This window comes from Carettochelys insculpta, chromosome 12 (genome assembly GCF_033958435.1).
Source record: "Carettochelys insculpta isolate YL-2023 chromosome 12, ASM3395843v1, whole genome shotgun sequence".
Classification (NCBI taxonomy): Eukaryota; Metazoa; Chordata; order Testudines; family Carettochelyidae; genus Carettochelys; species Carettochelys insculpta.
Genome location: NC_134148.1, coordinates 14,815,885 through 14,843,455, shown reverse-complemented (window position 1 = coordinate 14,843,455; position 27,571 = coordinate 14,815,885). Strand labels below are relative to the sequence as shown.

General features: G+C 44.2%; 1 protein-coding gene across 2 annotated transcripts in view; it reads left to right on the top strand.

Moving 5' to 3' along the window:
• Positions 1 to 27,571, top strand: part of ENTREP2 (endosomal transmembrane epsin interactor 2) — a 458,153-nt gene that overhangs the window by 304,925 nt on the left and 125,657 nt on the right. For both annotated transcript variants that reach the window (XM_075006820.1, XM_075006819.1), the window contains exon 4: positions 11,262 to 11,393. In XM_075006820.1, the coding sequence (XP_074862921.1) occupies positions 11,262 to 11,393 (132 nt within the window). The remainder of the gene's footprint in view (positions 1 to 11,261; positions 11,394 to 27,571) is intronic.

Sequence of the window (27,571 nt, the reverse complement as noted above, 5' to 3'; positions counted from 1 at the left end):
AGTTTTATTAACAAACATTAATTCCTTTTAAATTATACTCTACCTACCAGACTAAATCATGGTAGTGAACTTTCAAGTGGTAGTTTAATGCAGATGTCAGTTTCAAAATCACTTATGTATGCAGTTTCTTAAAATAGAATCAATGAGGGAAATAACAAGCTAATGCTCTGAATCATACACTGGTGTTCACAGGATGCTGGCACGTACAGCAGTCTCAATGCACAAGGCAAATAAATGCTCATCTTGACTTGACATATTTCTGTCAGGCTTATTCATTTTTACAGCAAAAGGAGTTCTCGCAGAACAGATGAAGTGTTACTGAATTTTTCCACAGGGATCATTGCTGCAAAGCCTTGAATACATATGGGCAATTTAAAAATAATATAGTAAAGTTTTTTATGGTGGATTTTAGCTATAAAAAAGTTTTGCAGAAAAGGGAATTGTTTTTAAAATAACAAATTTGGTTTAACTGAGAAATGACAAAAGAGGGGCTTAGTGTTTAAAGCAATATAGTAAGAATTGTAGTTTACATGTTATATTTTCACATAAATATGAAAAATGTTATGTGTGAAGTGTTAACATTTTGAATATGCATTTTGATATCCTTAGCATTTATAGTTACTTTTTATAGTGTTTGCACCCCACATCAGTAACACAACCGAGTAACAAAACTACCACCAGTGATTTTTAATTTTGATTATGAAAACTTAATTGGAGAAGAAGTTTCTGTAGCTGCACTGTTTTGATATCCAGAAGAAGCTCCATGTGCACCTAACAGCTGCATGTTCAGTGCCTTCTTTAACATTACATATCTCATAGAGGTGAAGGGACCTTGAGAGGTCATTGAGTCTGGTTCCCTGCCCTCACAGCAGGACTTATCACCATCTCTGACAGATTTTTTTTTTTATCTACCCCAGCTGTTGAAAGCCCTGGGGACTGAGCTCACAAACCTGGGTTTACAAAGCCAATGCTCTAACCACTGAACTCTCCTCTCCCTCGTGTGTGGGGGGTTTTTTTGAAACATAACTCCAGTACTTTTAGAAGCGCACAGTTAGCTCTGATGGCAATTTTACATCAAGAGATGTTAAGGGTCTGAGATTTGATTATTTCAGTCCACTCTTTACCATTGCCACACACTGTATAAATAACTTCCGATGATGTAACTGAAGCCCACTGCTTCTTGTCCTAGCAAGGAAGGTTTTGGTTGGACATTAGAAAAAACTTCCCAACTGCCAGGGTTCTTAAGCACTGCAATAAATTGCCAAGGCATATTGTGGAATCTCCATTGAAGATTTTTAAGAGGGGGTTAGACAAACACATATCAGGGATAGTCTAGATTGGGTGTGGGCAGTAACTTTTGCTGCAGTGGGGGGGGGGGCACTTCAAGAATTCCATAACATTGAAGGAGAAAGTGCAGGGTGTGGGACAGAGGTTGTGTGCAGAAGGGGGGTTGGAGTAAGGGAATGGGGCATGCACAGTGTGTGTGAAGTCTGGGAGGGAATTTGGGTAAAGGAGGCAGTTGGGACCTGGGGCAGGGAACTGGAGTGCAGTATCTGGGAGGGGTATGGGTGCAGGATGGGAGCAGAGGGTTTGGGTTATGTGAGGCAAGGGGGGCAGAGGATTGGGAGAGAGTGGGGTCCCAGAGGGAGGGGCTGGTTGGGAGACTTACCTGGTGACTCCTGGCCAACAGCCCAGGAAGTTTCTTAGGCAGGGCCATGTGCTCTCTGGATAGCCATGCACCTGAGGGGATGGGGAGGTGTGCTTTCCAAGGTGCGTGTGCTTCACACAGTAAGCTCCCACTGGCTGGTTTCTGGCCAGAAACTAGCCATTGGGATTGTGCTGGAGGCAGGGGCAGCATGTTAACCTTCTCCCCCTGCTCCCCTTGGTTCTCAAGTGCTGCAAAACAGACAGGGATTCTCAGCTGCTTTTCTCAGTGGCATTCTTAGAAGGGGAAGGGGAGCAACAAGGAGCCTGCCAGGTGCTCCCTGCTGCATTCGTGGGCCAAATCTGGAGGACTGGTGGGCTGGTTCTCGCTCACAAGCCGTATTTTGCCCAGCCCAGGTCTAGAGGTGCTTCGTTCTGCAGTCAGTGCAGGGGACTGGACTTGATGACCTCTCAAGGTTCCTTCCATTTTTAGTAGTCTAATGTCTACACTAGCCCCAGACTTCGAAATGGCCATTTACATGGCCATTTCAAAGTTTACTAATGAAGCACTGAAATACATATTCAGCGCCTTATTAGCATGCGGGCGGCCGCGGCACTTCGAAGTAGGCGGGGTCCTTTAAAAAATGAGCCCCATCGGGACGAGCCGCGTCAATTTCGAAGTCCCCTTATTCCTGTGAGCAGATGGGAATAAGGGGACTTTGAAGTAGGCGGGTTCCTTTTGAAAAGGAGCCCCGTTGGGACGAGCCGCGCGGCGGCAAGCCGCGTCAATTTCAAAGTGCCGCGGCCACCCGCATGCTAATGAGGCACTGAATATGTATTTCAGCGCTTCATTAGTAAACTTCAAAATGGCCACATGGCCATTTCGAAGTTTGGGGCTAGTGTAGACACGGCCTAAGGTTGTTTGTTGCTGCTGCTGCTGCTGCTACTGCTTTATCTCTTAGGCTGTCTTTTGTTGATTTGGACATAACTAGCTTATAGAATTTTTTCAGCTTACTGCCCTAGGTCCTCAATCAAACTTACAGCAGTTCATGGTCATCAAGGATTTGGAACCATCTCAGTGCTATCTTCCTATTGCTGGTTGCCTATTTGTATTCTAAGCCACAGCTGAGACTGTTACACTGTAATGCTAAAAGGATATTTAGATAACTTGATTATATTCAAGTTGGAAGGCCACGTTGAAATTCATCCTTGGGTACTAGCCAATGCAATCGCAGAACAGTTAAGCATTATATCTGAGAACTCCTAAAGGACAGGTGAGGTCTCAGATGACTGGAGGAGGAAAACGTAGTACTAGCTTTAAAAGGGGAAGCAAAGAGAATCCAGGGAGTGAGAGATCAACAGTCTCACGTCAATACCTGGAAATACAGCAGAGAAAATTATTAAAAAGGCAATTTGTAAGCATCTGCAGGATAATAGCATTGTAAGGAATAACCAACATGGATTCATCAAGAACAGATTGTGCCAAACAATGTGATTTCCTTCTTCCTGGCCTGGTGAATCAGGGGAAGCAGGTGATGTTGATTTTCATAAGGCTTTCAGTCTTTCATAACATTCTAATAAGCAAACTAAGGAAATATGGTCAGGATGATATTACTACCAAATGTATGCATTACTGGTTGAAAGGTCACACTGAAGGAGTAGTTATGATTAGCTCTCTGTCAACCTGGAAAAGTGTATCTAATGGAGTCCAACAGTGGTCAGACCTGAGTCTGATATTATTCAATATTTTAATTAATGACTTGGATAAGGGACTGGGGACTATGCTTATAAAATTTGCAGATGGCACCAAGCAGAAAGGAACTGCAAGCACTTTGGAGGATTTGATTAGAATTCAAAACAGTCTGGATAAATTGGAAAAGTGGTCTGAATTCAACAATATGATATTCAGTAGACAAGTGCAAAGTATTTAATTTAGGAGGGAAAAAATCAAATATGAAATTATAAAATGTGAAATAATTGGCTCGGCAGTAGTATTACTGAGAAGGATGTGGCTGGTATAATAGATCACACATTGAATCTAATGACAGAGAGTCATATTAGTCTGTAGTCCACCAAAACAAAAAAGCAGTCCAGTAGCACTTTAAAGACTAACAAAAAATTATTAGGTGATGAGCTTTTGTGGGACAGACCCACTTCTTCAGATCGTGGTCTTACTGGAACAGACTCAATATATAAAGCACAGAGGTCCAAAAATTGAATGTAAGTCAACAACATGATGCAGAGGAGAAAAATGTCTAATATTCTGGTGTACTAACGGAGGTTTTATGTGTAAGAGGCAGTGGGTAATTGTCTTACTCAGCACTCAGGAAGCCTCACTGGAGTATTGTGTCCAATTCTGGGTGACACGTTTTAGGGAACAGGTGGATAAATTGCAGAGTCCAGAGGACAGATTAAGTAGCGAGAGTGATTGATTTATGCTCGATATTAGGAAAAGTATTCCAACTATGAGGATGGTTGAGCTCTTGAATTAACTTCCATGAGAGGACAGTAATCATCATCAGTGGAGGTTTATAGAACAAGTTAGACAAACTTCTAACTTGGTCAAGGTTTATTGGTCCTGCCTCAGCACAGGGAGCTGGACTTGGTATCTGTTGGAGGTCCCGTCCAGCCCCAAATGTCTGTGATTCTGTGCTGTACAAATACAGAAGAGTCCCTGATTTCAACAGATTTAGGCAGCACTGACAGAGTAGGAGGGTATACTGTCTTCCTAAAGTTCATACAGCAGGTGACTGGCTCAGGAAAAACTAGAACCCAGCTCTTATTTTATTCTAAATCCAGTGTCTTAGTGTGTAGACAGCTTAAATAAGTTTGAGAATTAATGGTGAGGATTAATTCTCAGGTTAGTGAAAGATCAGACTAGTGGAAAAGAAGCTTTTAAATTACAATAATAAATGCTTATTTAGCACTTTTCACATAAATGACTTTCCCATTCTTTCTCCATTCCTTTCTTTTCTTGTCATCTCTTGAGGGATCTCATCCATTAATCTCTTCTTTCTTGATGGATCGCTTTATCTTCCCATTCCCAGAACATAAGAACTGCAATACTGCAGCAGACCAGTATTTCATCTAGCCCATTATTTTGTCATCCACAGTGGCAAATACTAGAGCTTCAGGGAGACTGTGTAGAACAGGGCAGTGAGCATCACCCATCTCTGTTATCCTCTAAAAGCTTCTGGCAGTCAGAGGGTTTGGGTTGCCCCAAGGATGTGTCTGCATCCCTCAACTATTGTAATGACTATTGATGGACCTGTCTTCCATGAACTTATCAAGTTCATTTTTTAACCCTGTCATACTTTTGGCCATCACAATATCCAATGGCAACAAGTACTACTGGTTAACTGTGCATTGTGTGAAAAATTACTGTAAAACTTCTTTTTTGTATTAAATCTGCTGCCAGGGATGTCTTATTTATGTGTTCTACTATGATACACACCAGGAGCAAGGTTTCCACTATATTTATCTGTTGTGTTGTCAGCTTCTGATCTTTTGTATTTCATCCTGTAGTTTTTTATGCTCCCTATTTAAGCATCTAAAGGACAATATAAATATTGACGGTATCTCCTGACTGGGTAACTACTGCAAGAACCCACATCCAGCAGTTCTGTAGGAAACAGACTGCTTATTGAATGGGATAATATAATAAATGATTGGTAGGATGTCACACTCAGGAACTGAGCATTTCAGGACTGTGTTCTACACTAGGAGCTCCTTGTATTATTGAGGTATAGGAAAATCTATATTACAGTCATTAATAAAATTAAGATTAAGATGAGAATCATTCAGATTTGTGACTTACAGAGAAATAGTGGAGCAGGGGCCTTGTTGTGACAAGATTTTGGAATACACTTGCTGCATACAGTAATATCAAATGCTTTTTAAAACTTTTGTAGTAGCTTGGTTAAAATTTGCTAAATCAGAATAGACATAGGAAGTAACATCCTTGCCTTTGTCAGTTTGTGCCATAACTTAATTGTAATGTAGATTTATTTTTTCCTTTTCATGTGCATTTAATATGCTTGAAGTTCCCAGTGTCGTCTCTTCTCAGAGAAGCCTTTCGTCTTTTTTTCATCCTTTGCTTGGTGAAAGTCACCTGCTGGCTTAAGCAGTCGTCAATTCTGGCAGCAGCACAGGCTAAGTTTCCTTAGAAATGCACTATACTTAAGGAGCTATCATTACAGCTAAAGTCTGTCAAATTCATGTGCAGAATTGCCGCTCAAGGTGAAGTTGTACAATTGAGCCGAAAGCCTGTATATTGTGAGAATAATTAGAAAAAATACTAGTTGTGCTGTGTGAGAGTGAGGAATAAAATGGGCTGTAGGGACTGACGTGAACATGAAATGAAGAATCAGAAGTCAAAAATATAGTGCAAGAGCACTGAAGATGATGTAAAACAACATTCCAGAAGAGTAACAGAGGCAGCCCTGTTAGTCTGTATTCTTAACAAAACAAACAAGTGCTGGATGACTCCTTGTTGTTTGTTCTTTGTTTTTGTTTTTTGTTTTTTTTCTCCAGAGGCAATTAGATAAATCTTTAGGAAAACATTCAAAACCTTCCTCTTTTGAAAAGGCTTTTCTGCCTAAGAAAGACACACCCTCCTATCCCCTCCATCCCCCCCCCAAAAAAAAGACCTTTTCCAACTTACCTCAACCAAGTTAGATGTTTGTCTAACTTGTTTTATAAACTTCCACTGATGAAGAGTCCATGTCTACTCATGAAAGTCTGGATAAGATGCTCATCCTCTCCTAACGTGAATTTTGTCCCTAAAAAGATTAGAAATGCTAGAAATTCCACAAAGTCTGAACTTTGCTACTGTTATCAGCTTTCAGGAAGGTGCTCAGATACTATGATGGGTAATAGAATGAAATCATAAAATAAATAGAGGCCAACAATGCTGTATTCACCTTAAAGTAACTTCACGACAAGGGCATTGGAGCCTTCCCGAAAGTAAGAGGAAGGGCCCCTGCCCCACTGAAGTCTCACCCCAACCCCTCTTTCACGCGGAGGCCCCACACCCAGTCAAGTTGGAAGCCAGAATGGGATATGGCATTGGGATATCTGGGATGGGACTGAAAGCAATCTCTTGTCTATGTCCCCTTCTTCAGACCACCTGCTCAGGGCGGATGGAGGGACCTATGCTCCACACAGCTGCCCATGTGGCACCTGCATTTGTTCTGACTGGAGTGTGGGAAGGATCCTTGGAGCTGCTGCCCTGCCTTGGTAAGAGGTGGTCAGGTAGCTGTGGGAAGCCACAGTGGACCCCCCCCACCAGCCCACAGTGCAGTGAGCCTGAGGAGTCCAGTCCCCAGCTGATGTTCCCACCCCTTTGGTGTCCTGCCCAAGGCAGGTGGAGGATCTAAGGCTACCCACTGATGCTTGTGCTCTAAGACTCCTTCCCCACTCCAAGCAGAGCCAGGTCAGGGACAGAGCTACATGAGCAGCTCTGGGGAGCAGGTATGGAATCGCATATCTTCCACCCCCACCTGCTCTGGACCAGAGGGAGAGCCTGGAGAGCCCGGGGCATGGGCCAAGGGCTACTTTGACGCACTGCACTGTGGACAGGTAGAGGATCCACATCGTTCCCACAGCTTTCAAAAAGTGGGAGGGCTCTGTCTCCACCTGGCCCAGTGTCACTACTTCATAAACACCTTTTCCTTTAAAAAGTATCTCACTGTGCACAACAGGAGTGATAACAGCCCTGCCAGAAATAAGCCTCTGTTTGTCTCTTTTACTTTTTGTACAGGTAAAGCCAACAGTTGCTCACTGTTTGCTGCACAAATATATGTAGTTTGTGCATGTAAAAATGACAGATTTATATTTGCAGGCAGCCCTATACGTCAGGAATAGTTTTTGTATCAACAGTTTTCATTGTACATTTAAGGAACCTTTTTAGAAATATTTTTAGCAAGGTACAAGAACAGCTACTTTGCAATACAAAAGAGTTGTAAGATACATTTTGGAATGAAAAGAGGAGTCACAGGTGGAACTCTTGTTAGGCAGCTTTTGATATCACTTTTCAGCCTTTGTTTATGTGGTACCTGGTCATTACACGCAACACAAGTAGACCTAGGATCTAACTTTCACAATGGAAGTGTCTAATGGGTACCATGATGTGTAGGTTACTGTCTTTCATTGAAGAGGCAGCATGTATCAGAGGATAAATTATCTTGCTTTAGACATCTTTGTAAAGTCCTTTTTCCTTCTTACAGTAACTTTTTGCCAGCTGAAGAATACATTGATTTCCCTCAATGCTCTCTGCTGAGATAGCAGGTGTTGTGTAGCTTTGGTACTGCTGAATTTGACACAACTCTAAATTCCAAGTGTGAGTTTCAAACCTATTCTGCAGTAATCTAACAACTAGCCCCATTTCCAGCATTCCCAGGGGAGTTCAGGGGCAAGACCTCCTAAAATTTAAGAACACTTTATGTTTATCTTGGGACTGAAGAGTTGAAGGCTGTTAGTTTAATACTTTTTTAAACACAAGATCTGATCTGTGTATGGTATTTAATCAATCGGGAATTGTACCTCTCAAAATGTTTAAATTCTTACGAGGAAAACCTGCACATATAAAATGCTAATCAGATTTTTTAAAAATCAAGATAAAAGTATAAGGATCAGTTCAAAAGATGTTCTGCATTTTTATTGGCTATTTCTTGGTTTCATTTTGAGTATTTCTGGTTCCAGACATGATCAGGCTACCTAGGTTGTGACAGACAGCTGTATCCACTTTGGTTTATGAGTGGTTAGTAAATTATATAATTTATGTTTTCTGCATTTTTAAAAGCATTCTGACTAATTACACTGGTTAGAGGGCATTCTTGAGGTTCAAGAGTTCAAACCCACTGAGACAGCAATTTGTTCTGGAAAAAAAAGCACAATATTAACTTATCAGCTTCTCCTCTTGTATAGTTTACTCAACTTTTTTTTTTTTCAAAAATAACCTCTTACTGGTCTCCCAACTGCTTATCTGTTCCACATCACTGAAGCAGAGACACCATATTAGTCTGAGATTTCACACATTTTCTCTTTTCTGTGTCTATGTTTCTTTTACTGGATGGAAAATATATATGTATTTTAAAACATAGCTACTGAGAAGAGATGAATGATTCAAACCTTGCATGGAGACAGGTTGAAAAACAGCAACTAATAAGAGAAATCTGCTTAAATATGCTGCTGTATGACTGACGTCAGATGGGACACTTTGATTTCCTGGAACTGCCAGGGCCCATCTCAGTTTGTTCATCCAGTCATTCAAGCAGCAAAAGATAATTTGGGAAGATGCAAAATATTAACCAGGACACACATTCAGTAGAGGTGCTCTGCTGGTGACAATAAAGTTCAAAATGCTGTCTCCATGGTACATGAACCAGCCCACCCCAGCACAGATGATCACTATACAGTCTCTTCCATACTGCTTAGCCTTTGTGCCTCACCCTAGCTAATTCCAGCTACATGGCCCATTGAATCCCTGACCACTTCAGTCAGATTGCTGTTAAAGATTTTAATTACTTCTAGTTTTGGCACTGTTTTTTCTGCTGTGAAAATCTGGGAACTGAGACCATTAAGCTCATTTCACATAAGCCATTGAACTACCATCTGACAGTCAAAACTTTTACTTAGTAGTTATCCTGTCTAGCCTGGAGCATGTGACCCAGGGACAAAGCAGCATATCCTACTAGCAGTCCTTAGTATCCTCTGGACCAGCACAGGGTGGCTTAAAATGGGAAAGAAAATGCATCTAAATGTGTAATTTAAGAAAAATAGAAGTGGCTTCAGACTTATTAGTAGAGTGGGGGAGCAGGGAATCACTAGCTCCCAACTTCAAAGGGAGCATGGTAAATAGGGTGTTGGGAGATTATTAATGAAGTGTTGCTGTGTATATGCAGCACTTCATTAAGCTAACTTTTCCCTGTGTAGCTTGGGCACTTTGAAGTACCAGCAGGTGAGCCGCAGCTACATGCAAGCCAGGACTTCGAAGTTTGCTGCTTCAAAGTTGCCGTGGGGGAGAATTAGCTTAATGAAGTGCTGCATATGCACTACAGCACTTCATTAGTAATCTCCCAACACCCTACTTACCATGCTCCCTTCGAAGTTGGGAGCTAGTGTAGACACAGCCATAGAGAGTTAAATGCTGGCTGCAAATCACTGTAGCAAGGCCTGGTTGTGCCATTTTTCCCTTTTTAAACAAAGAAATCTAAATGAGGATAATGAGTCCAATTCTGCACTTCTTACATAGAGGAACCTCCCATTGAGCTGAATGGGAATGTTGCAGTTTTAAGCTCACAAGACAGAATTTAAAAAAAAAAAAGTCAAAGTAAAATGAATACGTTGTCTTGAGTTGAGTAGCTTCAATAAAACACATTTTAATAAAAATCTTAAAAGCACAACCGATACCAGGTATATTTACTGCCTTTTATGTCTCAAGATAAAGAGAAGACATAATTAAAGAGAAAAAAAGAAGAACTTTGAGAATTAAAATTTGAGGCTGCTGAATATTTACTGGGCCTTTTTTGTTGTTTTTAGGGGAGGTATCAAAACAACTTGAAACCAAAAAAGAAGGCACAACTTTTTCAGAGTAAAAATAAATAAAAAGTGAGGACAGTGAGTGCACACACTCTTGTGTGTGCATCTGCAGGTTCTAACTCCCAAAACCAGCATTTTCTGGTTTGGCAACATCCATGGTCTGGCATGACTATGGATGTTACAGAACCAGAGAGACCTGGACCATGAGGATTTTAGGAGGGGAGCCCAGCCGGGCTTCTTTACTGTGGCCAGCGCCTATGGGGCCAGGGCGCACCGGAAGCCTGGCCGGAACTGAAGCAGGTGCCCCAGGGCCAGAGTTGTGCCAGCAGCCCAGACAGGGCTGAAGCCAGTGCCCTGGGGCCAGAGCCTGAACAAGTAGCTGGCCTGCAGCTGGGTCCCTGGCCAGCAGCCCAGATGTGGCTGGGATCAGGAAAAACACAGGCCAGACTGGAGGTAAGGGAGTGGCAGGGGCTCAAGGTGGTGGGGTGGGGAGGCAGAGAGGTCAGTGGGGCACAGAGCTACCAGCAGGGAAGGTTAGCAGTTGGGGGAGGGAGGGTCTCCCTTCATCTGGTAAATTCCCTCATGACTGGTCCTGAAGGTACCAGACAAAGGAGGTGCAACCTGTATAACATTGGATGACATTCACCTTCCCTTCATGCTCCATTCTCTCCCGTCTGTTTTTATATTACCGCTCTCTATTCTAATCACTGGCTTAGTTATTTAAACGTGATCTTATTTCTGCTCATGATTTCTCACTATATTTTCTATGCCTGCATGTTTTTCCACACTTAGTTACCCAATCCATTTCTTCAAGGATACAGGTGTTTTTATCGATCTTATTTTTCTACAACATTTTTATGTCTCAACTTCTCATTTTTGTAGGTTCTGCTGATCAACAAAAGTCATTCTGCTTCAAGCTGCATCCAGGTTACCTGACAAATTGTGTATTTCAAATAGCAGAACATTGTCACTCATTGGTGCCTTTTTGTGTTGAAGATAAATGGTACACTTGATGGCTGGAAAGAAGGTGTGGCTTGATTACTGAGCCTTTTTCTGTCCTTTTTTACTTTTTTCAGATTAAATTTGACAGTGATGGTGTCTGTGTTTGCTGTGAAATGCAACATCAAACATCGGGCTGCAGCAACCTTGGAGAAACATTGAAACTGAACCCACTACAGGAGTGTAATGTTGTGAGGCTGACTCTAAAGGTGGGGATATCACTTTATTAGCATTTAACAAAGCAAGAGCATTTTGATAAAGACATGTAGGCCGTGTCTACACTAGCCCCAAACTTCGAAATAATGTAAATAGCCATTTCGAAGTTTACTAATGAAGCACTGAAATACATATTCAGCGCCTCATTAGCATGCGGGCGGCCACGGCACTTTGCAACTGACATGGCTCGCCGCCGCACAGCTCGTCCCGATGGGGCTCCTTTTCGAAAGGACCCCGCCTACTTCGAAGTCCCCTTATTCCCATCTGCTCACAGGAATAAGGGGACTTCGAAGTAGCCGGGGTCCTTTCGAAAAGGAGCCCCGTCGGGATGAGCCACGTGGCAGCGAGCTCCGTCAATTTCGAAGTGCTGCAGGCGCCCGCATGCTAATGAGGCGCTGAATATGCATGTCAGCGCTTCATTAGTAAACTTCAAAATGGCCATTTGCATGGTCATTTTGCAGTTTGGGACTAGTGTAGACATAGCCATAATGAAAGTGAGCAGTTGTCAGATGCCTGCTTGCTCACACCAAAGAGGAATAGCAGAAAATGAGAACCTGATGCTGCAAACGTGAAATCACTGAATTTACTCATGTGAGTAAAGTTACATGCTCAGCCACAGTTTGCAGGGTTGGTGCACACATTTACACAGCATAACCATTTTTGTGAAAGATCGAGTGTGCTCCAGGGTACAACTACAAAAATCTTACTGTGAATTGTGGGCTTATAATTGTAACCTTGATGGTGCCCTTTTAATTAAGTATTTTAAAAAAAATCAATCTAGGAAAATAATTTAGGAAAAATGCTTCTCTAAAAAGTTTTTGTAAAAATCCTTCTAGTGTAAATTCCATATTTTATTAGTTCTGCTGTTTGGTTTTGAGAGCTCTATGTTCCCTGACTGTTCATATTAGAGGAAAAATGTCTCTAGGAACCTGAAGAAATTGAAGCTAATCAGGCAAACAACTGACAAATGAAAACGCACATCTTCTATAATTATGATTAGTAATGACTGTAGATTGCTGCAACAGAAAACAGCTGTTGTACGTACTCTGGGCTTTATTCTGCCTTTTGTTTGAAAATAAGTACGCCACTTGATGTAATGGCACGTAGGCGCTGTCTACATTGTCTTTTTCTTAAAATTTTCTGTCTTTCCACGGTCACTGCTTCAGGCCCATTTGTGGTAGCACAGGTGGGAGCACTAATGTGGAAGTCTTACTAAAGCTGACTAGTCCTGTTCACAGCAAATCTGGAGAGCAGAATAGGAAAAATGTCAATGGCTAACAAAACCTTGTCCTCCTCGTTAAAATGGGTGTGTAAGAGTATTAATGCATGCTCATACATGTGTGAGTTTGGTTTTGAGTCAGTCTTTGTTTATGATGCCTTTGATAAATATGGCCAATGTTTAGTTATTATAAATCTTGATGACTTTGGGCCTCTGTCTTTTTTTTTTTCTTTGCTAACCATATGTTTCATTTTTGCTGTCAGTCCAGAATAAACTAACCAACCATTTCAGATGCAGATATAACGTAGTAAAATATCTACAAATATACATACTTGAGGAATAAACAGTTGTTCTGCTGTGGGCAAGAGCTGGGAAAATAGGATACCTGGCAGGCAAACGTTCTAATCTGATATCACAAATCCTAGGGTAGATAAAATTATGGAGCCCTGCAGTTTCTGAAGAAAATTGATATTAGTGGGGGGAAAAAAACTAACTGATTTCAATATGGTCAGCTTTGCTGAACCAAATGGTTCCTTTCTGGTTTGCATATAATCAACAAAATTAATTAAATATCTTCTTTGCTGTGCAGTTGTCATTAAAATATACCATTAATTATTCCTGTGCAATCCCAGTGAGCGTACTGTATTAAGGGTTGGATGGTTACAAACAAAGTCATAATTTGAAGACAATGGGCCTGTACAGCTTTAGTGGAAGATAGCATGTGGTTTGAATAGTCTTTATTACTGGTAATGGTGCACAAGCCAAAAAGCACAAATTAACTTATGAAGTGGGATCTGAAGAGTGGCAGTTTAAAAATGTATTACTTTGTACTCAAAATAAACTTTGATATAGAAGTTGTTGAAACAGAATAAACGTGGAACCCCATGATGGTGTTTATACAAAGTCACTTTTAAATAAGAACCACCCTTTAAAATAAAGTGTAAATGACTTCTGGAGCTCCTGTGGTAGTCGGTCATAGGATTTGACTACATTTAGTATGAATTAATGTTTAATTGTTAGAATCAAGATGTACTATACATAAGATGTTGTGTGTTTATAACTGCTGCCAAATCTAATTTCTGTAACAAAAATATTGGAAGAGTATGCCTTAATGGATGGGCCTAGGAATACTGATTTTTGACTCAAAAGCTAGTGTATGCTATTTCCTTCGTTTCACTGAGACACCTGCTCCAACTCATTGAGAGAAAGCAGAGTGCTTGTGTAATGCTGACAGCCCCTGGTATGTTATAAAATCTGGGAACTCTGGAGCAGGCATCTCTACAGCATGAGGTAAAAGATACATGTTTCTTAACCATGGCTATATCAAACTGTAAAAGTGGAGAAAGGAGGGCCTGGCATTCCAGGAGTTAGAGAGCCTCTGGGCTTAGCTGGCTCTGCCCCACTTTACTTGCAACCAGTTCCAGGCCTGGAGGGAGGAGAAAAGCAAGGGGCCTATTCCAGTTTGCCGCTGACTTGCAGGGAGAGAGGAGGTGATTCAGTGGAGGAACCGCAGTCTGCCTGTTCAGCAGCCACAGGAGAACATAAGCCCCCACTCCTAGCCCTGTGGGAAAAGGGAAGAATCCCTGAGAGACCCCACTAAGGGGGAATCTGGACTCTTGGGGCCACACCCTAAATTTAAGGAGTAGCAGGGGGTTCAGGATTCCTGAACTAGGACTACAGAGGGTCAACCCCCCCACCCCAACTTTTTGGCCAGCCTATTCAGGGATCTAAACACTAGGCTACCCAGCTGCCTGGGACGAGCCACACAAACTCAGATCTCTAGCTGCCACTAGAGGGGACAGAGTGCCACACTAAGCAGGAATGGGTTACACTTCATCATCATCAATAACCATGGGCTCAGCGCCCATTGGTGTCTGATGCCTCTCACTATTTCCTTCCATCGTTCCCTATCCGGTGTGGAGTGGCTTAGTTTCTGTAGCCTAGTAGCAGTAGGCATCCTTCAGTCTATGTAGACTATGGATCTTTTGTTCCAGGAGGGTGTCCATGGCACACTTGATTACCTCTGGTGGTATACCATCCTGGCCTGGGGCCTTTCCTACTCCAACGCTGTCAATGGCTTTCTTCAGTTCGTCCACAGTTGGTTCCTGATCCAGTTCATCCATTACTGGTAGGAGCTCGATGGCACTGAGGGCTGTATCAACCACAATGTTCTCGCATGAGTATAGCTTGGAGTAGTGCTTGACCCAGTGCTCCATCTGTTTGGCTTTGTCAGCGATGACTTCACCAGATTTGGATTTCAGAGGTGCCATCTTGTTCTGGGTGGGTCCTAATGCCTTCCTCATACCCTCGTACATTCCCCTGAGATTACCAGAGTCAGCTCTGGTTTGGATGCTGCTGCATAGCTCGAGCCCATAGTTGTTGGCACAGCGCCTGGCTGTCTGCTGTACTGTTTTTCTGGCTGCTCTGAGTGCTTGCAGGCTACTCTGGCTCAATGAGCGTTGGTACTCCAGGAGTGCAGCACGCTTCTTTTCGATGGCTGGAATCATCTCATCGGAGTTAGCTTCGAACCAGTCATTTGTGTTTCTAGCTCTTCCAAACACCCACAAGGCCGTGTTGTAAATTGTATCCCTCAGATGCTGCCATCTGGATGTCGCATTGGCACCTCCAGGGCTGCTGTGCAGATTCTCCTCAAGGGTCTCTCTGAACTTTTCGTCTCTTTCTGAGTTTGCTGTCTTTCTGGCATCAATGCGGGGCCTTCCAGTTGGTTTAGAGTGGTACAGCTTCTTGGGTCTCACCTTGAGTTTGGAGCAAACTAGTGAGTGATCTGTATCGCAGTCGACACTATGATAGCTGCATGTCAGAAGGATGTTTTTGAGGTTATCATGTCTAGTTGATGCCAGTGTTTCGAGCGTGGGTGTCTCCATGACGCTTTGTGCTGTGGCTTGGTTTGGAAAAATGTGTTTGTCATGCACAGATTGTGGTACATGCAAAGTTCAAGAAGATGCTGTCCGTTTTCATTCATTTTTCCCACACTGAAGTGGCCTAAGCAGGAAGGCCATGAGTCACGATCGGCTCCAACTCTTGCATTGAAGTCACCCAAAATGTACAGTTGTTCGCGAGCAGGTATTTGTGCTATGGCAGCACTAAGCATGTCATAGAACTTGTCTTTTACTTCTGGTGTGGCGTACAGGGTTGGAGCGTAAGCGCTGATCAGGCGGACAGGACCAGTGCAAGTTTGAAGTATGACCTGAAGGAGTCTTTGTGATCCGCCCATGACTAATTCCACCATCTGCAGGAGGGTGTTTCTGATGGCAAAGCCAACACCATGCTCCCTGGGTTCTTCTTAGCCTTTACCCTGCCAGAAAAAGGTGTAGTCCTTTTCCTTTAGAGATCCCGAATCTGCGAGTTGTGTCTCTTGCAGAGCAGCAATGCCAACTTGGAGCCTCTTCAGTTCCTCATTGATCACAGCGGTCTTTCGGGTGTCGCTGATGTCCTGACGATCTTCAGTCAAACCGGTCAGCATGGTCTGCACATGCCAGCACGCAAGCTTAAAACTTTTTGGTTTCCTTTTCTTGTTGATTTTCTTATTGGTTTGCCTGGTGCTCAAATTTCAGTCACTTGTCAGGTTTGGGAACCTTAAGCCTCACGCACCCAGTGAGGCAGGTGAACTGTGGCGGGACAGAACCCTACTGGCTGGGCACTGCCCAGCTTGAGGCAGGCAGTGACTGTCCAGTGAGATGCGATGATCTCTCCCACCATTGAAGGCAACCCCTGGCTCTCGTTCTCTACGCCAGTCGAGCAAGAGTTTATAACCAGTATCCGTTACCTCCCATGTTTGGTTCAACGCTGTTAAGCGATGCTGGAGTACCTCTCCAGGCGCGAGCCTGGGCAAATTTTTTTGGGACCCTGGGCTGCCCAGATACCAGTGTCCCCCTCTCGGCTTTCCTGATATAGTCCCAAGGAGAGGATAACCTCTATGTCTGGTACCAGCTCAGCTGCAGGAGTTACCAGGTCAATCCCAGAAGTTGGCACAGAACTGCCTTAGGACTCCCCTCCGGATTTTCTGGCAGGGTTTACTCTCTTAGCCTTGCTCTGCACCAATCTACTACCTCATCTATCCATTCTCTGTGGGGTCTGCCTCTCCTATTCAAACCATCCATTATGCCAAATACTAGGGTCTTGATTTTTCGTTAGTCGTTCATTCTGCAAATATGTCCAAATAGTTGTAGCTTCCATTTTGTAACCTTTTGCAACAGGTTCTCTTTTGGCTGTATCTTCCAATATAATTCCTCATTGGTGACCTTCTGTATCCATCCTATTCTCAGAATCTTTCTATAACAACTCCGTTGGAACACCAGTATTCTTCTTTTCAATCTTTCGTTATCACCCATGTCTCACATCCGTACAACATGCTGCTGAATACGCACACTTTCAAGACGCTCAGATTCATTCTTAAGCTAATTGCTTTGCTTTTCCAGCTCTTATCCACTGCCTTCAAACTCACTCTTGCTTTTGCTATTCTAGTCACTATTTCCTTCTTTTACTCTAGATCATGTTATGTTGCTCCCCAGATATGTGAACTTCTCTACATTTTCTAGTTCAATACCATCCACACTGATCTTCCTTCCTATTTCCTTATCTCCAAATACCATTGTTTTTCATAGAATCATAGAAGAGTAGGACTGGAAGGGACCTCGAGAGGCCGTCGAGTCCAGCCCCCTGCCCTCATGGCAGGACCAAGCACTCTCTAGACCATCCCTGAAAGCCATCTCTCTAACCTCTTCTTAAATATCTCCAGTGATGGAGATTCTACCACCTCCCTTGGCAATTCATTCCAGTGTTTGATCACCCTGACAGTTAGGAACTTTTTCCTAATGTCCAACCTGAACCTCCCCTGCTGCAATTTAAGTCCATTGCCTCTTGTTCTATCCTCAGAGGCAAGGAAGAACAATTCCATCCCTCTGCCTTATGACACCCTTTTAGATACCTGAAAACTGCTATCATGTCCCCCCTCAATCTTCTCTTTTCCAAACTAAACAAGCCCAATTCTTTCAGCCTTTCTTCATAGGTCATGTTCTCTAGACCTTTGATCATTCTCGTTGCTCTCCTCTGGACCCTCTCCAATTTCTCCACATCCTTCCTGAACTGCGGTGCCCAGAACTGGACACAATACTCCAGCTGAGGCCTAACCAGCGCAGAGTAGAGCGGGAGAATGACTTCTCGTGTCTTGTTCACAACACACCTGTTAATGCATCCTAGAATCATGTTTGCTTTTTTTTGCAACAGCATCACACTGTTGACTCATATTTAGCTTGTGGTCCACGATAACCCCTAGATCCCTTTCTGCTGTACTCATTCCTAGGCAGTCCTTTCCCATTCTGTATGTGTGACACTGATTGTTCCTTCCTAAGTGGAGCACTTTGCATTTGTCCTTATTAAACTTCATCCTGTTTACCTCAGCCCATTTCTTCAGTTTATCCAGATCCTTTTGAATTATGACCCTATCCTCCAAAGAAGTTGCAACCCCTCCCAGCTTGGTATCATCTGCAAACTTAATAAGTGTACTTTCTATGTCAATATCGAAATCGTTAATGAAGATATTGAACAGAACTGGTCCTAAAACAGACCCCACTAGTTATACATTTCCAGCAGGATTGAAAACCATTAATAACTACTCTCTGGGTACGGTTATCCAGCCAGTTGTTCACCCACCTTATAGTAGCCCCATCTAAGTTGTATTTGCATAGTTTATTGATAAGTATATTATGTCAGACCGTGTCAAATGCTTTACTGAAGTCTAGGTATATCACATCCACCGCTTCTCCCTTATCCACAAGGCTTGTTATTCTATCAAAGAAAGCTATTAGATTGGTTTGACATGATCTGTTTTTAACAAAACCATGCTGGCTGTTCCCTATCACCTTACCACCTTCCAATTGCTTGCAGATGATTTCTTTAATGACCTGCTCCATTATCTTTCCTGGCACAGAAGTTAAGCTGACTGGCCTGTAGTTTCCCGGGTTATTCTTGTTCCCCTTTTTATAAATGGGTACTATATTTGCCCTTTTCCAGTCTTCTGGAATCTCTCCCGTCTCCCATGATTTTCCAAAAATGATTGCTAAAGGCTCAGATACCTCTTCTATCAGCTCCTTGAGGATTCTAGGATGCATTTCATCAGGCCCTGGTGATTTGCAGATATCTAATTTTTCTAAGTAAATTTTAATTTGTTCTTTTCTTATTTCACCTTCTAAGCCTACCCCTTTTTCCCTAGCATTCTCTATGTCAGGCATTCCTTCAGATTTCTCAGTGAAGACCGAAACAAAGAAATCATTAAACATCTCTGCCATTGCCAAATTCTCTGTTACTGTTTCTCCCTCCTCACTGACCAATGGCCCTACCCTCTCCTTGGTCTTCCTCTTGTTACCAATGTATTTGTAAAAAACCTTCTTGTTTCCCTTTATGCTTGTAGCTAGCTTGAGCTCATTTTGTGCCTTAGCCTTTCTAATCTTGCTCCTGCATGCTCGTGTTGTTTGCCTATATTCATCCTTTGTAATTTGTCCTAGTTTCCATTTCTTATACAATTCCTTTTTTAGTTTGAGATCATGCAAGATCTCCTGGTTAAGCCAAAGCAGTCTTTTGCCATGTTTTCTATCTTTCCTACACAGTTGGATAGCTTGCTTTTGGGCCCTTAATAATGTCCCTTTGAAAAACTGCCAACTCTCCTCAGCCGTTTTTCCCCTCAGTTTAGCTTCCCATGGGACCTTACCTACCAGCTGTCTGAGTTTACCAAAATCTGCCTTCCTGAAATCCATTATCTCTATTGTACTGTTTTCCCTTCTACCCTTCCTTAGAATTGTGAACTCTGATTTCATGATCACTTTCACCCAAGCATCCTTCCAGTTTCAAATTCTCAATAATTTCCTCCATATTTGTTAAAATTAAATCTAGAACAGCTTCCCCCCAGTAGCTTTTTCAACCTTGTGGAATAAAAAGTTGTCTGCAATGCAATCCAAGAATTTATTGGACAGTCTGTCCCCTGCTGTATTAGTTTCCCAACGTATACCTGGATAGTTGAAGTCCCCCATCACCACCAAATTCTGGGCCCTGGATGATTTTGTTAGCTGTTCAAAGAAAGCCTCATCCACCTCTTCCACCTGGCTAGGGGGCCTGTAGTAGATGCCTGGTAGGACCTCATCCTTGTTTTTTACTCCTCTGAGTCTAACCCAGAGACTTTCAACCCGTCCATCTCCACCTCTGTCCAAGTGTGTACATTTTTAATATACAAGGCAATACCTCCTCCCTTCTTTCCCTGCCTGTCCTTCCTAAGCAGGCTGTACCCTTCAATACCAATATTCCAATTATGAGTATTATCCCATGAAGTTTCTGTGATGCCAACGATATCATAGTTGTATTCATTTATCAGTACTTCCAATTCTTCTTGTTTATTTCCCATACTTCTTGCATTTGTATATAGGCATCTCAGACATTGATTTGGTCTTGCCTCCCAGTTTTGCCCTGGCCCTCTTTTTACTCTCCCAGTGTAGCCCGTTTTATCAATGTTCATAATCAGTCCGTACCGCTTCCCTTCTTCGTTTAACACCTGCACCATTTTCTCTCGCTTCTCCTCATTTTCCTCAATGATAACTATATCATCTGCGAACCTCAAGTTAATTCTTTTCCCATACAAAGATACCCCTTCTACCTCTTCCTTGATCTTGTCCATCACTCTCCAGATGTGTGATGAAGATACTTGGCAATATTGGATCTCCTTGTCTCATACCTCTACTTGTTTTTAAACCAACTTCCCAACTCCCCGCATGTTCTCACCCCTGTCTCTGCATTATGATTGATATCTTTCAACAACCATATTAGTCTGCTATCCACTCCGTATGACTCAAACACCGCCCAAGTCACTTTCTGATCTATATTGTCAAATGCCTTTTGAAAATCAACTAAGCGAGTATATACATTTTTCTTCTTTCTTCGAGCTTTCTCCGCTATCAGTCTTAGTGCCAATATCTGCTGTATGGTACTTCTATCTTTTCTGAACCCTGCTTGCTCATCTGCTATATGTTCTTCTATTTGCAATCTTAATCTCTCAGTCAGTATCATCATCAGCACCTTACCTAGATGACTTGTTAGGGCAATCGTTCTGTATTTCTTGCACTCCAAAGTACTTCCTTTCTTGGGTATTGTCACTAGCACAGATCTTGTCCATGCCTTAGGCGCCTTCTCTTCTTTCCATGCTATATTACATAGTCGCTGTATTTCCTGAATACTGCTTTCTCTGCCATATTTGATCATCTCTCCCGTGATCTTATCATTTCCAGGGCTCTTGTTATTGTTTAGTCGTTTCACTGCTTTTTCTACTTCCTCCTTTGAAATATTGGTCTTGCTCTCAATGCTCGGGGGAGATCTCTCTTTCAGTTCTTCAATCAGTCTCTCTGAGACACTCAGGTCCAGCTGTGCTTTGTATATATCAGTGCAATATCTCGTCCATCGCTGCACAATCTTCTCCCTGTTCATGAGCACTTCTTCGTTCTCATCTTTGATTGCCATCTGCTTCGGTTGCCATTTCCTATTAATATTCCTAATTGTCTTATACACCTCCCTGGTCTCACATTGGAATTAGCTCCAATGGTAGAATGCTTGCTTAGCATGTAAGAGGTAGTGGGACTGATACCCATGTTCTCCAGTGAAAATGGTGTTCTGTAGACTTTTCTGGATTGCACCCTCAGCAAGTTTGCGGATGACATAAAACTAGGGGGAGAGTTGGATTCGTTGGAGGGTAGAGAGAGAATCCAGTGGGACCTGGATAAATTGGAGGACCGGGCCAAAAGAAATCTGATGCGGTTCAATAAGGAGAAGTGTAGAGTCCTGCACCTGGGGTGGAAGAATCCCAAACATTGTTACAGACTGGGGACCGACTGGCTCAGCAGCAGTACGATGAAAAGGGACCTAGGGGTTATGGTGGATGAAAGGCTGGATATGAGTAAACAGTGTGCCCTTGTAGCCAAGAAGGCTAACGGCATACTAGGGTGCATTAGGAGGAGCATTTTGAGCAGATCTAGAGAAGTAATTATTCCTCTTTATTCGGCACTGGTGAGGCCACATCTGGAATATTGTGTCCAGTTTTGGGACCCCAGTATAAAAAGGATGTGGATTTTCTGGAGCAGGTTCAGTGAAGGGCAACAAAAATGATTAAGGGTCTGGAGCACAAGACCTATGAGGATAGGCTGAGGGATTTGGGCTTGTTTAGTTTACAGAAGAGAAGACTTAGAGGTGATTTAATAGCAGCCTTCAACTTCCTGAAGGGGAGCTCTAAAAAGGAGGGTGAGAAACTGTTCTCAGTGGTGTCAGATGGCAGAACAAGGAGTAATGGTCTGAAGTTGAAGAAGGAAAGGTGTAGGTTAGATATTAGGAAAAACTACTTCACCAGAAGGGTGGTGAAGCATTGGATTGCATTTCCTAGAGAGGTGGTGGATTCTCCATCCCTTGAGGTTTTTAAGTCCCAGCTGGACAGGGTCTTGGCTGGGATGACTTAGTGGGGGTTGATCCTGCTTGAAGCAGGGGCTGGACTAGATGACCTCCTGAGGTCCCTTCCAGCCCTGTGATTCTGTAATACCTCTCAATATCTTCACATTGCTCCTCTAACCATTTCTCCTTACCCTTTCTGGCTGCTTTCCTTACCTCATTGCATTTCATCCTGTATTACTGTTCTACCATCTCAGAAACATCTCTGCTGATCTTCAACACTCTTTTCTCTTGAACCAATTTCAGTGTCTTCTGGGTAATCCACTTCTTATTGATCTTTTCTTCTTCTGGAACAGTCTGCTCAATTGCCTCTTCTTTAGCAATGGCTATCCCTGCAACTCTCTTATCTAGGCCTTTCTCTGTAGCATAAGAACATAAGAATGGCCATACTGGGTCAGACGAAAGGTCCATCAAGCCCAGCATCCCATCTGCCGACGGTGGCCAATGCCAGGTGCCCCAGAGAAGGAGAACAGAAGACAATGATCAAGTGATTTATCTCCTGCCATCCATCTCCTGCCCTTGTTCTGAAGGCTAGGGCACCATACTTTATCCCTGGCTAATAGCCATTTATGGACCTAACCTGCAAAAATTTATCAAGCTCTTTTTTAAACCCTAATAGAGTCCTGGCCTTCACAGCCTCCTCGGGCAAGGAGTTCCACAGGTTGACTGTGCGCTGTGTGAAGAAAAATTTCCTTTTATTAGTTTTGAACCTACTACCCATCAATTTCATTTGGTGTCCCCTAGTTCTTGTATTATGGGAAAAGGTAAATAATTTTTCTATATTCACTTTCTCCACACCATTCATGATTTTATATACCTCTATCATATCGCCCCTCAATCGCCTCTTTTCCAAACTGAAAAGTCCCAGTCTCTCTAGCCTCTCCCCATATGGGACCCGTTCCAAGCCCCTAATCATCTTAGTTGCCCTTTTCTGAACCTTTTCTAATGCCAATATATCTTTTTTGAGGTGAGGAGACCACATCTGCACGCAGTACTCAAGATGTGGGCGTACCATAGTTTTATATAGGGGAAGTATGTTATCTTTTGTCTTATTATCGATCCCTTTTTTAATAATTCCTAACATCCTATTTGCCTTACTAACTGCCGCTGCACACTGCGTGGATGTCTTCAGAGAACTATCCACTATAACTCCAAGATCCCTTTCCTGATCTGTCGTAGCTAAATTTGACCCCATCATGTAGTACGTGTAATTTGGGTTATTTTTTCCAACATGCATTACCTTACACTTACCCACATTAAATTTCATTTGCCATTTTGCTGCCCAATCACTCAGTTTGCTGATATTCTTAATCTTCTCTTAGAGCGATATTCTTAATCTTCTCTTAGAGCACTGTTCTGTATGCATTCCCTGTTTTCTTCCTCACATAGCTTTGCCACATCTCTTCTTTTCTTAAACTGTGTCTTACATTTTCTTTTGAATTTTATCTTGATTGTTTCCAATCACTAGACTGTGGTCTGAGTCTATATCTGCTCCTTGGAAAGTTCAGCACTGCTGTACTGATGTTATCCATCTTCTTATCAAAATTGCATCAGTCATTTTCTTGGACTTCCCGTCATTCAATCACCACGTCCACTTCCTACAGTCTTTTTGTTGGAATCTCATGTTGCAAATCACCATCTCATGCTCTGTAGCAAAATCTCTTTCTCACCTCGTTCATTTTCTCCATATCCAAATCTTCCCATGACTTTCTCCCAACCTTCATTATCTGTTCCAACCTTTGCATTCCAATCTCCTCCGATCAACACATCTTTCTTCAGTATCTCCTCCACTGTCTTTGTCAAGTCTTTATAAAATAGCTCAATCTCTTCCTCTGTACTGTCCAGTGTGGGTGCATACACCTGAATGACTGAGATGTTGAACAGTTTTTGCTTCAAATCGCGCAACCATCATTCTTGTGCTCACCAGTTTGTAATGCTCTTCTAGCTGTTTTGTAAGAAGGAATCCAACTCCTGCTTCATGCTTCATTTCATTTCCTGACCAAAGGACTTTGCAACTGCATATTTCTCCTCATCCCATCCAACATATCTCTGTCAGTGCAAGTATATCACATCAATATCGCTCCATTTCCTTCCAAAGCAGCTCTAATTTTCCAGTTGCCCACGGTGTTCGGGTGTTCCATGTTCCAATGGATAGCATATGTGTTAGGTGTAATTTTCTTTCTGTAGCCAACTTATCAAACCAATCAGGGTTGGGATTGCGGACCTTGTTTATCTGGGCGATGTTCGAGCTGGCATCTTTTAACATTTGATTGTACTGGCATCAGATTTCATTCGTATTGTTGTTTGACGGTCAGCACATCGACACACATCTGACCAACCCTACTCCTCCATTCAGGCTTGGGACTGGCATGGAGCTTTCAGTGGCTTCATGGTGGAGTTGGGTTACACTTGTATGAGCAAATTCCAAAACTGGAATTTTGGGGAATCAGTTTGAGGAAAGGCCCTTTCAGGTGGAGGACAGCACTGCTGTGATTATCAGTTATGATGTAGCTAAAACATTATTGATTCTTATGGTCTTTACACAAGCACTACAGGGCAGTAAAACATTATATATCCATACAGTAACTCTATTCCAGTCAATAACCACCCCTCCCCAGCTCAGGAGAACAGAAAGAATAAGTAAGATATTCAAAAGTAGCTAAGAAAAAATCAGGAAATCTAATTCCCCTAGTGTTTTACTAAAAATGTTTTACACTACTCTAGCTATATTTATATCTGGGCACTTTTCATGTGCCACAAATTACTTTTGGAATAGCACAGTCATGAACAATAGATCAGGGATCTGCTTCGAGGGAATGCATTTACAATGTAGCATCAAGTGAGTTTGGTGATTTGCATGGGGGAGGAGGGGCGGGGCTGCATCCTGACATGTGCCAAGGGAAATTAGCTCATGTGCTGTTCTTGGCACGCATGCTGGGGGTGCCAACTGCTTCCCTATAAGGTTGCAAAGCATGGTGTATTATCTTAAACCCAATCTTCGATCAAGCTGTTGACAGAAATCTAAAACACTTGTATCTAAATAGTGCTATATATGGAACCCAGTATTCATTGAGGCTGCGTCTACACTAGCCAGCTACTTCAAAGTAGCTGGCACAACTTCAAAATAGTGTGCGTTGCATCTACACACGCTGCGCGCTACTTTGAAGTTGAAATCAACATTAGGCAGCATGACATCAAAATAGCTATTCTCATCAGAAGATGGGAATAGCGCCCTACTTTGAAGCTAAATGTCAAAGTAGGGTGTGTGTAGATGATCCGCATCCCGCTACTTCGACATAGTGGGGTCCTCCAGGGCAACAATCAGCTGAGAGGTTAAGACGTGCTGTCCAGCTCCTGCAGGGCTCTATGATCACCATGCAGCAGCCCTTAAAGCACCACACACCCAGATTTCCTGTGGCAGTAAGCTCAGAGTGTGCAGCTAGCAGCATGCGCATGTGCCAGCCCTGCATGCCCTCCAGAGGCCCCAATCCACACATTCATCAGCCATGGCAGCCATCCAGCCCCCTGAGGGGACCCAGGGCCCCCAGCCAGACAGGGGGCCAAGAAGTGGCAGGGCCCCTCCTGGATAGAGGGCAAGCTCTGAGACCTGCTGGGACTCTGGGGTAAAGAGGAGGCACTCAAAGTAATGGGGAGCAAGCAGTGGAACACAGAAGCATTTGCCTGGCCTCCTGGGGTCACCCTGCCCACACTCTGGATCACATCCAGAGCAAGGTGAAGAAGTTGCATCAAGGTTATGCCCAAGCCCAGGACTCAGCCAGCCAGTCTGGGGCCACCCCCGCTGCTTGCCCCTATTACACGGAGCTCAGGGCCATCCTTGGCCCCCAGGACACCACCTCCCCCGCAGCCATCCTTGACACTGCAGTCTCGTAGCCCCAGCAGGCCTCAGAGCCGGAGTCCAGCCCAGAGGCCAGCCCTGCACCCGGGGAACCACTGGAGGAGCCAGCCCTCAGGACTGCTGAAGAGCAGCCCAGCAGTGAGGAGGGGGGACTCCTCATCGACCTCCCATCCTGGAGCTCCAAGTGGGTGTCTGGCTAATGGGTATCCCCTGACCGTGGCAGTGGATGGTCAGGTACATACCCCACAGGGAATACACCCCCGGGCCATGGAGTGGGGGCACCAGACATGACTTGGGGGCCCCCACACTCCCAGCAGACCCCGACTCACAACAGCCCAACCACAGCACCCATCAGCACCCGCTCCCCCAGACAGCGCCATCCCTAACACCAGTGGGAGGCAACCATGCATTGGGGCCAACCACAGGGACACCATTCCCACGGATGCAGTATGGGGGCCGGGGACCCAGCACCCGAGGGTGGTGGGAGCATGGCCCATGGGTCAGGGTACAGTATTTAACAGCTCTCCTCTCCCTCCCTCCCCGTTTCTGCAGCTGCACTATCAGAGGCCCCTGACAGCCAGGCACCCTATGTTGTCCTGGAGAGCCTGCCGGAGGCCAGGGACTGCCAGTGCCCCGGGGGGGGGCACTGCTAGCGCTGGATGGGTGCACCCCCACCAGACCAGGGGACAGCTGCTGTCAACCCCCAGCTCCTGGCAGCTCTCAGGCAGCAGGTGGAGGTGGATGAGGTGGAGGCTGTGGTCCAGGGCTCAGATGGGATATGGGTTCCCTCTAGGGCCCCGAAGCAATTCAGAAATCTCATGGCAGCAAATCCTGCGATGGCTGCATCCAGGTCCCCAACTCGGACAATCTTCTGGAGCAGCAAGGCATTGAGTGCATGGACCACCTGTGGGGAGGGGACATGAGCACCCATGAGGATGTGCAGGGTGCCCCCAGTCCCACCGCCGGTAACTCCCTCTTGGGCACCTCCCCACCCCCCCAGGACCCCTCCCTCCCCAGCCCCCCCCCCCAGTGGGTATGTGCCCAGGCCTCCTTACCTCCATGATGATGGCCCCGACTGTGGCCTTTCTCACTCCAAACTGGTGTCCCACAGAGCGGTAGCTGTCTGGAGCGGCCAGCTTCCAGGCAGCTATTGCGACCGTCTTCTCCATGGGGAGGGCACACTGCATCTGGGTGTCCTGGAGCCTCAGTGCGGGGGTGAGCCATTGGCAGAGCTCCAGGAAGGTCTGCTGGTGCATGCAGAAGTTCCACAGCCACGTCGTCGTCCCACTCTCCAATGACCAGCTGCTCCCACCACTCAGAGCTGGTGGGGTAACTCCAGAGGCGGCGGAGCCCCTGGCAGGGCAGGAACAGGGGAGCCCAGTGGTCTGGGGCTTCCCAGCCTGCCCCCAGGGAGGGCTCCCCTGCCAGGAGCTGCTGGGCTGCCTCCCCTGCAGCACCTAGCAGGGTGCTTGCTCCGCGGGTGACAGCCTGGAAGGCTTCCAGGTGCTGCTGCTGCTCCATGCCTGCTGTGACTCGGTCTGCAAGAGTGGGTCTAGAGCTGTGCAGACCTTGTGCTGTGCAGGCCGGGTGTGTGTGGGAGG